The sequence below is a fragment of the Pipistrellus hanaki genome (genome assembly GCF_964339955.1).
Source record: "Pipistrellus hanaki genome assembly, chromosome: 2".
Taxonomy (NCBI): domain Eukaryota; kingdom Metazoa; phylum Chordata; class Mammalia; order Chiroptera; family Vespertilionidae; genus Pipistrellus; species Pipistrellus hanaki.
This window is the reverse complement of record NC_140504.1, coordinates 132,864,474-132,877,910: the sequence shown is the minus strand read 5'-3', so window position 1 is coordinate 132,877,910 and position 13,437 is coordinate 132,864,474. Positions and strand designations below refer to the sequence as shown.

General features: G+C 46.2%; 1 protein-coding gene across 1 annotated transcript; it reads right to left on the bottom strand.

The window, feature by feature from the left end:
* Nucleotides 1–59: 59 nt before the first annotated feature.
* On the bottom strand, nt 60–3,757 carry LOC311616895 (long-chain-fatty-acid--CoA ligase 1-like). The gene has a single exon (XM_084872838.1). It carries the CDS (start codon nt 3,280–3,282, stop codon nt 1,183–1,185), a length of 2,100 nt encoding a protein of 699 aa, XP_084728964.1. The 5' UTR covers nt 3,283–3,757; the 3' UTR covers nt 60–1,182.
* Between the last annotated feature and the right edge of the window lie 9,680 nt (nt 3,758–13,437).

Below are 13,437 nucleotides of genomic sequence, written 5' to 3'. Positions count from 1 at the left end.
TGACAACTTACTCCAGTCACATGTGGCAAAGGTTTTCGGTACGTGAAATGCTGCTAATTTCCCAAATTACCTTAAAGAAATCCTGGGAGGAATGACTCCCAGGAAATGAGCGTTTGGACTTCCACCCCCAAGAATGTGGCTTGCCGAAACATTTCACAGGAGCCAGGAAGCATGATGGCAGGAGAGCAAGTTTATTAGCATCCATTTTGATTAGTACCCACATCTATGCACTTCCTTCTTGCCTTGGAGACGCACCTTGCCTGAGAGTTTATTCTGGGGGAAAGCCAGTTAATCACAATGGGAACTTCTGATATGAAAACCACATTCAAAACCCGTTGGCCATTACAAACTGAGGGATATTCAGTGGAGATAAAGTGGACAGTTACTTAGGCTTCACAGTTGATTCTTTCTTTCTTGAAATGCTTGTCTTCACTGTCGAGTGTAAGGCAGATTTTCTCCTAAGCCCAGGGACAGAGGGAACGAGAGTCTGGAGAGAAGGTCCCGAGAGCACCAGAATCCATTCACCCTGGGATTGTCCCGAATTGGTCTGTCCTGCACTTTGTTGGGAACCTTTGGCTCCAAAAGGAACAATAAAGGAGTGAGAGGAAGAGCAGGCGTTTAAGAAGCCTTCATTCAAAGAGACATGAGCGTGGGGAAGGGGTGGGGAAGGGGAGCTGAAAGGGAGGAGAAAAAAAAAAAAAATCTCTGGTCCACTTGTGACGTTCTCCAGCTGGGCTGGTTGTTTGTAAGGGACAGTTTCCTTCCAGTGCACATATTCTTTCGAGCAGCCATCGACTGCAGAGATTGCAGCAAGCAGCAGACATTCAGGAATAGTAAATCCTAGTCCCTTGGTTAGGGAAACAGGGAGACAAAAGTTCCACATCCACCTTCCGAACTAAGGAAGTCACAAAATAACTTAGCACAGGTATAGTTTCCCTTGGCTATTGTTAAGGCTCGTTTTGGAAATGGTGCATCACCACGTGGGTACACGATCTGCCATGGAGGTGACTGCAAGGCAGAGCCCCGCTTCCTCTAATATTCCTATGACAAGAATCCAATGCACACGTCCAACAAGGCGTGCCCTTTATTCCCTATGCTCGTGTAGTCAAATTGCCAACGTGAAAGCCACCAGGAGAAGAAGATTGTGGAGGTGTGTGGTTTCTTCTGACCGTTCCTCCTCCCTTAATTTTTGATGGTGGAATAAAGCTCCTCTATCTGTGACTTGAAATAACTCCGAAGTTCTGGCCTCTTTGCCTTCATTGTCGGGGTCAGAAGGCCGTTTTCGACAGAGAACGGTTCAGGGTGGAGAGTGATGCCTTTGACCTGCTCCATTGAGTTCAGGCCAGACTCCTCCCCCAGCCTCACCAAGTCCTCTAGGATGGCTTTGTTGACTTCCTTGCTGCGGCACAGCTCCTCGAAGGATCCCACCAGGCCTCGCTTCCTCGCCCAGCGGCCCAGCGTCTCCGCGTCAGGGACCACGACGGCTACGAGAAATGCCTCGAAGCTGTCTCCATGGACGAACACCTGCGCGACGGGTTCGCTCCGTTGGTAGATAGTCTCGATCTTTTCGGGTGCTATGTATTCTCCTTGTGCCAGTTTAAATATGTGCTTCTTCCTGTCGATGATCTTCAGGGTCCCATTCGGTAACCATTTCCCGATGTCCCCTGTGTGCAGCCAGCCCTCTCCGTCCAGAGCTTCTTCTGTCTTCGCCGGGTTCTTCAGGTAGCCTTGAAATACATTTGCTCCCTTCACACACACCTCGCCCTCGCCGTTGGCAGCCAGATAGTTAATCTCTTCCGCGTCAACGAGTTTTATCAGATTGCAAGGCACCGGGGCACCGACGTGGCCTGCAGTCCACTCTCCGGGAACGGTCACGGAGCAGCAGGCTGTGCACTCAGTCTCTCCGTATCCTTCATAGAACTGACAGCCCAGCGCCGCTCGCATAAACGTCAGCACCTTGGCTGACAAGGGCGCAGCCCCCGTGATCATCAGCCGGACGTTCCCTCCCAGCTTTGACTGTATTTTGCGGAAGATCAGTGTATCCCACAGGCTGTTGTTTCTGATGACGCCTCTGCGAATCTCCGCTTGTTTCCTCTTGGAGGCGAAGTCCAGTAGCAGCCGTTTCGGTATGGTGTTTGCCTCTCCCCAAATTCTGTCAAACATGCGGGTCAGCAGCCTCGGGACCACAGGAAAGATGGTGGGTTGAAGCATTTTGAGGTCATCCATGAGCAGCTTGATATCTCCTTGGAAAAATCCTATTCTCGCCCCCTGGCATAGGATCGCGCTCTCCAAGAGCTGCTCATACATGTGTGCAAGCGGTAAAAAGGAAATGAGTGTGTCACTGGCGTTCAGGCCAGCGGCCTCTTCTGTCACTTTCAAAATCCCTGAGAAGTTGCTCACTATGTTGCGATGAGTGAGCATTGCCCCTTTGGGGTGGCCTGTGGTTCCACTTGTGAAACAAATTACTGCAAGGTCTTCAGGAGCCGGAGGCTTGGGCTTCTGTCTGTTGGCTCTTCCCAGGTCCTCCATGGCCTTCATGCTGATGATCTCCACCCCGCACCTGTTGCCGAATTCCAACAGATCGCTCTCATAGGAGTCCATGACGACTATGATTTTGAGGCCTGGGGTCGACGTATTCTCTACGCCTTCCAATAACAGGTTGGCCTTCTCTGGCTTGTCCACAAAGACCAGGGCGAGTTCAGCACTGTTGATTATGTAAGTGACTGCTTCCCTACCCAGGGTGTCGTAGAGGGGAACGGGCACCATCGAGTAAGCAAAGCATCCGTACTCAATGACCACCCACTCGGGCCTGTTCTGGGAGAAGATGCCGATGTACTGGTCGGGTGCGGCCTTGAAGCCCTTGTGGACCAGGGCGGATCCCACGCACTCGGACATCTCCGCCACCTGCCGGTAGGAAAGCCATTCGTAGAGCTGGCCTGTCTTCCGAAAGCCCAAACAAGGGCGGTCCTTGGATATGCGGACGCCCCTCTGGAAGCTCTCGTGCAGGGTTCGGACGTCATCGTACAAGTACACCAGGAGCTCGTCGCTGTCCAGGAGCGCGGATCTCCGGGCGCCGCCGGTGCCCGCCACCTCCACCGACTGCATGGAGAGGCCGGCCGGTGGCTCGGGGCGCCTGGACCTCATGACATACCACATGGCGGTGAGAGCCGCGAAGGCGCTGCTGAAGGCCAGGAGCGAGTGGGTGGGCAGCGTGCGGAGGTGTTGTTGGAAGTCAGCCAGCTCTGGGATCCGGATGTTCCGCAGCAGCTCGCGCGCTTGCATGGTCCCGCGCTGGTGCTGCCCGCCGCTGCCTTACTTACTGGGCCGCCCGCGGGCTTTGAAATCTTAGGTTCTGGAGGTAAGACGGGTGCCCCCCAAGCCGAGTGTCCTCTTGGAGGCGGGCAGCACGGGGAGCTGAGTCCTCACTCCACCCAAGTCTCCGTCCCAAGACCGTGCCATCCACCCCTCCATGCCAGCCACATCACAAGGAAAGTTCCATCAGGTTCCTCCCCTCCGGACCCCACAAAGGCTACACCCACCGGAACACCGTGCGGCCCCCTCGCCCACCCCTAAACTCCTCTAGGGATCAACTCCTTGCGTTTGAAGCTCAGGCTCCTCCGCACGGCCGGCCGTCCCCACCACCGCACAAACGGGGAGCCGGACCGCGGCGCACGTCACCGGGCCCCGCGGTGAACCAGCGCCAGCCCTGGGGCCCCCGCGGCGGGCACCGAGGCCTCCGCAGCCGCCGGACAGAACAGCCCCCGGGCAGGGCAGCCGCCGGGCAGAACAGCCCCGGGACAGGGCAGCCGCCGGGGACAACAGCCCCGGGACAGGGCAGCCCCCAGACAGGGCAGCCCCGGGCAGAGGCTGGAAAAGCCGGGCGTCCCCACGAACCGAGCGGCTGCTCACGCGCCTCGGCTGCGGCACTTGAGCTCGGGCGGCGGGGCAGACTGAGCCCGGCTCCTCCTCCCGAGCCCACAGGCGCCGCAGCGGGACGTCTTCTAACTGTAGATATTATACATGGTATAACATTGTAGATATTTATTATACATGGTATAACATTGTAGATATTATACAATGTTATTATACAGAAACATTACTTTCAAATTAAGTTTGACTTTGTAAGAAGTTCCCAAAGAATCCCATCTCCTGGTTTCAAACCCTGGAGTGTGGACTGGACCTGGTGACTTACTTATTACTACCGTGTTTCCCCGAAAATAAGACATCCTCCGAAAATAAGACCTACTTACAGGTTTCCTTCTGAGTGAAATATAAGACATCCCCTGAAAATAAGCCCCCCCCCCCCCCACCACCACCACAGGCTAAACATGAGAGGTTTGGTCCACTGATTCTGAAAGAAATGGAGTCACAAGAAATTCACCAGGAAATTCAGGAATTGGATTGTTATGATGATGTTCCAGATGATGACATGATTGTCATTGAATAAATAAGTAAATTCTTGATACTGTAGGATTCACAGTTTGTCTGGTTTGTGTTGACAACGACCGTACTACCGTACCGTATATAGGTAATAAATTTTCTTTATTTTCATTTAACAATAAATGTGTACCATATTCTTCTTCATGGAAAAATAAGACATTCCCTGAAAATAAGACCTAGCGTATCTTTGAGAGCAAAAATTAATATAAGACACTGTCTTATTTTCGGGGAAACAGGGTATAATGAAAAGGATGACAAAAGTGATGGGTCACCTGACCCATGCGCGGTGGCCTCCAACCTCCTGCAAACACCACTCTCCCTTCTCCCCCCGAACTGTGGTGCCAGGGAGCACCTACTGCTTAAGGACAACCCGCTGGGCGGGCCCGGCTGGGCTGGCCCCGGCTGCCCGCAAATGCTTTCAGCGGCTGCACCACCTCCCCAGGCCCACCTGGGTGGCAGCTCCTGGCGCCTGTCTGGTTTGCTGTTCTACCTGGATTGCAGCAGTACCGCCTTGGTGGGGGAGGGCGCCTTCCAGAACCTCTTGGGCCTCCTCATTCTGCACCTCAATGGCAGCGCCTCACTGTGCTCATCTGGGCAGCCTTCCAGCCCCCAGGGCTTCCAGCTCGGCTCTGTGACTGCTGCCTGCAGAGGCTGAGGCACTGGATGGAGAGCTCTGAGCTTGTCGCCAGTGTGCCTCCCTGGTCTCCGTGGCAGCCTGGACATCAGTCAGGTGGCCTTTGGGCTCTGACCCATGCAACCAGGCCAGTCCCCAGAGCCAGTCGTCACCACTGTGAACGGGCTCAGCCGCCTCTTCTCCAAGCTGCTGGCCGGGGGCCCTGGTGGAGGAGGTGGCCACCACCACCTCGAGGCCAGTCAATACCTCCACAGCCTTCCTTCCGGGGAGTGGGAGCCTCGGGCAACAACACCGTTTCTCCTTGGCTCTAGTCTCCTGTTCAGCGTGGCCCAGCACAGGGTGTTTGTCCTGTGGCCCTGCCACACTGGGCGCCCAAACTGCCTTGGCCAGCTGGGAAATTTTACTTAATTGGGACTGAAAGTGTTTGTGATCGCGGGAGAGGGAACGGGATGGGAGCAGGTGGTGAAAATTCCAGTGGAAGGTGGAAGGAACTTTTTGCCTCCAGAGATGGTGCTAGGAAGAGGACAATCCTGGGGAATGGTATGGGGGTGGGGTGAGGTATGAGTTTCTGTTCTTGTCACATGGGCATCAGCTGGAAAAGGAAGAAGAACGAACATGATGGCTCTCTGATAAGAAGGCTGGGAATTCCTAGAGTCTCAGGGCACCACCTCCATCCCTCCTCACTCCTCCTCCCCCTCCCGCTCCCCCTTCCGCCAAGGACTCACTGCAATGCCTGAATTAGAATCAGTTCTTGGCTAAGTACTGAGAACTGTGCCAATTCTTCCAATGGGGCAACCCACTGACCCAGACCTTTTGTTTTCTATCTCAGTCCTCTTCTCCCTGGGCCTGAAGGCACTGGCTCCAGGAAGATGGACCAGACAGGACAGAAGGGGGAGGGTGGTGGTTCCTGGAGTCTGAGATGTGTTACCTGGTGGTTCAAACAAAGACCCATTTCATTTACTCCACAATTATTCCCAGGGGTGGCCGTAGGGCAGGGTAGAGGAAAAACAGGGAGGAAGTGTCTGTGGACAAATCATTGTAAAATCCTAAGATTTTGTTTTTTAAAAAGGTTTTTCTACTGCGGGACCTTTCAGTCTCTCATAGGCAAACATGCTCTGTGAACCTCTGGGGAGGCACAAAATATTTTCTTAGTGTTTTGTGGCAAGAGTGTCCCGAAGGCAGAGAAATGCTTTGTTAACTGGACAGGAAGTCTCCAGTTTGGGTTCTATTAGCTGTGAAAAGTATTATGGGATGCACCCTCAGGAGCTAGTAGCCAAGAGGAAAGAAAGCAACCAGTTTGGGGGAGGAGAGAAGGTGTGAGATATCCCCCAGGAAGGAAGTTGCCAACTGTAAATCCCCAGATCCCAGTGTCAGAGCAAACGCTGTAATTCTGTAAAATCCTTGCTTAAACTGTCCTCCATAACTGCATTTGTCAACACCGGAAATCCCTAATCTTAACATCCTGAGTAGTCCTCTCTCTGTTTGAAGAGGTAGGTTTTCAAAGTCCACAGATTCAGGGTGCATTGAGCTGTCATTTCTTTTTTCTTTTTTAATTTAATAAATCTTTATTGTTCAGATTATTACAATTGTTCCTCTTTTTTTTCCCAACATAGCTCCCCTCCACCAGGTTTCTACCCCACCCTCTGCCCTTACCTCCCACCCACTGTCCTCATCCATAGGTGTTTAAGTCCAGTCTCTTCCCGCACCCCCGCACCCCCTTTCCCCGAAGGATTGTCAGTTCACTCCCTTTCTGCGCCTCTGATTCTATTATATTCACCAGATTATTTGTTCATCAGATTTTTTATTCACTTGATTTTTAGATTCACTTATTGATAGATATGTATTAGATAGATATGTCTTCCTCTTCTTAAAGAATACCTTTCAGCATTTCATATAATTCTAATTTGATGGCGATGAACTCCTTTAGCTTTTTCTTACCTGTGAAGCTCCTTATCTGACCTTCATTTCTGAATGATAGCTTTGCTGGATAGAGTAATCTTGGTTGTAGTTTCTTGCTATTCATCACTTGGAATATTTCTTGCTATTCCCATCTGGCCTGCATAGTTTCTGTTGAGAAGTCAGCTGACAGTTGTATGGGTGCTCCCTTGTAGGTAACTGTTTTTCTCTTGCTGCTTTTAATATTCTTTGTCTTTTGCTCTTGGCATTTTAATTATGATGTGTCTTGATGTGGTCCTCTTTGGATTCCTTTTGTTTGGGGTTGTGTGTGCTTCCTGCACTTGTAAGCCTATTTCTTTTACCAGGTGGGGGAAGTTTCCGGTCATTATTTCTTCAGATAGGTTTTCAATGTCTAGCTCTCTCTCTTCTGGAACCCCATAATCCTGATGTTGGTACGCTTGAAATTGTCCCAGAGGCTTCTTACACTATTTTCAACTTTTTGGATTCTTTTTTCTTTTCCAATTGAGTCTTTTTTGCTTCTTTGTATTCCAAATCTTTGACTTGGTTCTTGCAATCGTCTAGTCTGCTTTTAGGTCTCTGTATACTATTTTTTATTTCAGTCAGTGTATGCTTAATGGTGATAGTACTTCTTTTGTGTTTCTAGGTGATATTAAACATTAGAAATGTTGCAAAAGCATTTCCGAGGTCATGGTCAAATAGGATGTGGCCATTAGTGGTCAATACAATTTAATGGGTCATAACTGGCATTTTAAAAAACAAGAGCTCTAGCTGGTTCGGCTCAGTGGATAGAGCATTGGCCTGAGGACTGAAGAGTTGTGGGTTGATTCTGGTTAAGGGCAACCAATTGATGTGTATCTCTCACACATATTTTTCTGTCTCTCTTTTCGTTCCAATCTCTCTAAAAATAAATGGAAAAATTTTCTTGGATGAGGATTAACAAAAAAACAAAAAACACAAAACAAACAAAAAAAACCACAAAAAAAAATAAAACTAGATAAAACATAGCCACAAGCATTACATGTAACGTAAAAGTATTGTTTTTTGAAACTTGTTAATTTTTATGCATTTATTCAGATTATATATGTATGTATATGTCAGTCTGGATTGCATCATACAATCTGTATTTTATTGTGGGTTAGCATTTAAAAAGTTTGAAAGTCACTAAAAAAAAAGATTAGGTTACAAAAATGGCTGACTTCTATCTTGTAATCTCACTTGTTCATTCTGTGGGAAGCTAGCTGCACATTATGAGCTACCCTATGGAGAGGGCCTATACCTGTTGAGAGACTGAGCAAGGTTAGAGGCAGACCAACCTCAAGCCAGTATACAGGCAAGATTAATTTCAGCTGACACTTTGCAACCATTTGAGACATATTTTTTGTGTTCTAACATTTTATATAAAGGAATTAGCACAATATGTACTTTTTCATATCTAGCTTCTTTCACTTAGCATATTTCTAAGATTCATCTATGTTACTGTGTAGTGTATACTTCATTCTTTTTAATTGCTGAGTAGTATTCCATTAATTGATAATATAACTCATCCATTCAACTGTTGATAGCATTTGGGTTTCCAGTTTTCAGATTTATGAATAAAGTACTGTAAACATTTATATATTTTGGGACACATGTTTTTATTTCTCTTGAGTGAATATCTAGAATTGCTGGTCATAGGGTAAGTGTACATTAATTTTGTAATAAATATAAAAATTTCCAGAGTGATGACATTTTACATTCTTTAAAAAATATATATATTTTATTGATTTTGTACAGAGAGGAAGGGAGAGAGATAGAGAGTTAGAAACATCAATGAGAGAGAGTCATCGATCAGCTGCCTCTTGCACACCCCCTACTGGGGATATGCCCGCAACCAAGGTACATGCCCTTGACCGGAATAGAACCCGAGACCCTTCAGTCCCCAAGCCGACGCTCTATCCATTGAGCCAAACCGGTCTTGGCGACGTTTTACATTCTTATCAGCAATATGAGAGTCCTGTTTGCTCCATATCCTCACCAACACTTGGTATTCTCGGTCTTTTAAAGTTTTAGTGGTATTTTATTGTAGTTTTAAAGTAATTATTCCTGACGACTAAGATGTTGAGCATCTTTTTTTTTTTTTAAATCAATCTTTATTGTTCATATTATTACAAAGGTTCCTCATTTCTTCCCCCCTCCACCAGGTTCCCACCCCACCCTCCGCCCCCCTTCCCCTCCCCCATTGTCCTCATCCATAGGTGCAGTTTATGTTCAGTCTCTTCCTCCCTCCCTTTCCCTGATAGTAAATCCCTTTTCAGATAGTAAATCAGTTACTTAGCATTTTCTCATATCAATAATACCTCCACATGCCCAAAGGTACACTTCACACACAAGACACTTCCAAATAGGTCAACCAACCTCATCCAGGCCCCACACAAGGCACTCACAGATCAACACCCCAGCGCTATACTAACTCAACATATCCAGATCTAAGCCTTCATCACTTGATTCAGCAGACCCTCAAGTTCCTGCAAAAGTTTCCAGCCATGTCTTAGAGGCAGCCTTGGGGCAGGGACAGGCGAGGAGCGAGCTGTTCCAGACCTGGCTGCTCCGGGCCTGGCCTCTGTTGCTCTGGTCCATTCCACAACCAGCTGCTCCAGGTCTGGCCACTGCCGCTCCCAACCTGGTTGCTCCGGGCTTGGCTGCTGCTGCTCCGGGCCTGGCCACACCCAACCCGGCTTCTCTGGGCCCGGCTGCTCCGGGCCCGGCTGCTCCGGGCCTGGCCGCTCCCAGCCTGGCAGCTGCTGCTCCGGGCCTGGCTGCACCTGACCTGGCCGCTCCGGGCCTGGCCACTCCCAGCCTGGCAGCTGCTGCTCCGGGCCTGGCCGTACCCGACCCGGCCGCTCCCAGCCTGGCAGCCACTGCTTCGGGCCTGGCCGCACCTGACCCGGCTGTGTTGAGCATCTTTTAATGTTCTTACTAGTTATTCATGTTATCTTTGGAGAAAAATGTTTTAATCTTTTGCTATTTTTATTTTTTAAAAATGTTTTTATTGACTTTAGAGAGATAGAGTGGTAGAAACACCAACTGGCTGCTTTCTGCACATCCCTTACTGAGGATTGAGCACGGAACTTGGGCATGTACCCTGACCAGGATTCAAACGAGTGACCTCTTGGTTCATGGTTTGACACTCAGCCACTGAGCCACACCAGCTGGGCATCTTTTGCTGTATTTAATTGGGTTGTATTACACATTCTGGATACAAGATCCTTATCTGATATGATTTGTAAATATTTTCTACCATTCTGTGATGTCTTTTCACTTTCATGATGGTGTCATTTGAAATACAATTTAAAAAAATTGATTATGTCCAATTTATTTTTCATCAGAAATATGTATTGGAAATATTCCCCCAGTTGATGGCTTCAATTTTCATTGTCCTTTTTTTATTGGGGGTGGGGGGTGGGGGTGGGGGAGTGTTAATCCTCACCCGAGGATATGCTTTTTCATTGGCTTTTAGAGAAAGTTGAAGGGAGGGAGGGAGGGGTTGCCTCCCAGACACTCCCTGACTAGAGGCCAGGATTAAACCTGCAACCCAGTTGAACCCAAGATCCTTTGGTGCTTGGGCAGACACTCCAACCACTGAACCACACCAGCCAGGGCACATTTTCATTTTCTTAACTGTCTTTTGAAGAACCGAAGATTCAACTTTTGATTAAATCTAATTAGTTTACTTATATGATTACACTTTTTTGTTATAAAAAACTTTTGCAGCCAGTTTTAATTATTTTGCTTTATTTTAATTCTATACATATCAAAATAAGTTGAAATCTCAACTAAAAATAAAAAAAAGCAACTAGAGAAAAAGACATTATTTCTAGGGAAGAAAATCCAGATTTTCATTAGCAAGAGTATATATACTGTCAGTGGAATATTTAAGTTGCTGAGGGAAAGTATTTGGAAAATTAGAATTCTTTAGTGTCTAATGACCATTAAAGTTGAGAACAAAATAAATACATTTTCAGACAAACAGGGCCTAAACATTTATTGCCCAAAGACCTTTGCTAATTACTAAGGACAGACTTAGAAATAAGGGAACATAAATGGAGTAGGATGCAAGAATCAACAGTGAGTAAAGAAACAAGAAAAATAGTGCTCAGTCAAAATAAGTAATGCATATTATAAAATATGAATCTTCTTAAAATAACAGACCAACACACAAAAATCTTATATAACATTTTATACATTTATTCATTACTGAGGGATACATATTAAGTTTTTGACTTTTCTGGTAGTGAAACTACATAAGAGTATATCTTGATATGTTCGGGGGATTTGAGCAAGTTTTAGTCTCCCTTTTATATAACCTGACTTTCCCAACCTTACCTACTCTTTTCTCATCAGAAGTCATTCCTTTCTCTTTGGTGAGCACAAGATCTTAAAGTGTTTCCACTAAATTTCTAAAGTTTACATTATAAACTGTCATTCAATAAAAACACACATATAAACTGTGCAAAATGCCTGCCCATTCCTCCTCCTCTGATCCTGTCCTAAAGCTAATTTCTTCAGAGGAGTCTTCTAAAAACAGTGCTTCCAAGCCCCATTTCCTTCCACGTATCCCCCAATCTCTTTTCCCCATAGCTATCATTAATAGATGCAGGTTTTTATTGGTCTGGTTCATGTACAGATCTTTATATTTCTGTGTTTACCTGCCAAATACCTTGTACAGTGTGTTACATATCAGGCATTTTATATAGCTGTTGAATGAATGCATGAATAGCTTTATGGCTTGGATATTTAAAAATTATTTGTTATTTATTTTCATATACTTAGTTTGAGTTCAAAATCAGTATAATGTTTCAGGATGTTTTCAACTGTTAAAGCAACTCAATTAAAATATACTCACACTTTAAATTCATAAGCAAAATTAAAAACTATTATAAATATGAACTAGGGGCCCAGTGCGTGAATTTCTGCACCTCGAAAGGAACTGTGGGTGGCAAGGCTGCGGTGGGCACAGGGGTGGGTTTTGGCGCATCCCCGCACCCCTGCCCAGCCCCTCATGCTGTGGCTCCAGTCCCCAATCTGCTGCAGCCCCGCTGTTCCCACGCGCTGATGGCGCTGTATTATATTTTTGCCCTGGCCAAGTGGCTCAGTTGGTTAGAGGGCATCCCGTATACCAAAAAGTGTGGGTTTGATTCCTGGTCAGGGTGCATACAGGAGGCAATTGATATATGTTTCTCTCTCTGTCTCTCTCATCAATGAAAACATATCCTCAAGTGAGGATTAAAAAAAAACCCAATGCTTTATATTTTGTCTGTATTTTATAGTACATTACTATAGACAGAATTATCTGGTAGGGAAAAGTTATGTTACATATTTTCAAAAATAAAACTGACATCCCACTAACATTATGGGAAAACAACAGGTATAAATTCTGATACATTAGGAAGTTGTTTAAAAAAAATAGGTTCAGCCTTGGCTGATGTTTGCAATGGTTAGAGCACTGTCCCATGCACTGAAGGGTATTGGTGCTCCCAGCCAGGGCACATACCCAGGTTTCAGGTTTGGTCCTCAGTAGCGGCATGTGTAGGAGGCAGCCAATTGATGTTTCTCTCTTACATCTATGTTTCTCTTTCTCCCTTTCCTTTCCCCTCTTTCTAGAATCAATGAAAAAATACTAAACATATCCTTGGATGAGGATAAAAAAACAAAATAAGTTCTCATTAAAACAACTTAAAATTTCTCTAAATGTACAATTGGCAGAAAAATGAACTGTCAGCCAATATACAATAAATATATTGTCGCTTACATTTCCAAATATTGAAAATGATGGGTGGAAATATTAGAACAGAAATCTTGTCTGAAGAGATATAATTAAGATTCTATTTCAGTTACTAATTGGCTCTGGTAGAGAAAAGTCTGAACTATTCATTCAAAATAGAATGACTTTTTTTTCACACATAGCTGTCTAATCTTTCTTGAGAAATTAGGCTGTACTAAAAAATTATTAGCTGTTGCCAAAACCAGTTTGGCTCAGTGGATAGGGCGTCGGTCTGCGGACTGAAAGGTCCCGGGTTCGATTCCGGTCAAGGGCATGTACCTTGGTTGCGGGCACATCCCCGATAGGGGGTGTGCAAGAGGCAGCTGATCGATGACTCTCTCATTGATGTTTCTAACTCTCTATCCCTCTTTCTTCCTCTCTGTAAAAATCAGTAAAATATATTTTAAAAAAATTATTAGCTGTTACTTGTGATTCAAATTCTAGCATGGGTTATCCCTAAGTGAATATCTACTAGTGTACTGGCACAAGTGGTCTTCAGAATTTACACTATGTGGACATATTTTATAAGACACCTTGGTCCTTCTGGTGACTACAGTTTCTTGGATGGGAATTCAAGATAGACTTATCACAAAACAAACTCCCAAGTTACAGTATATTGTGCTAAAGTAAGGCTCCAGTGTAATTT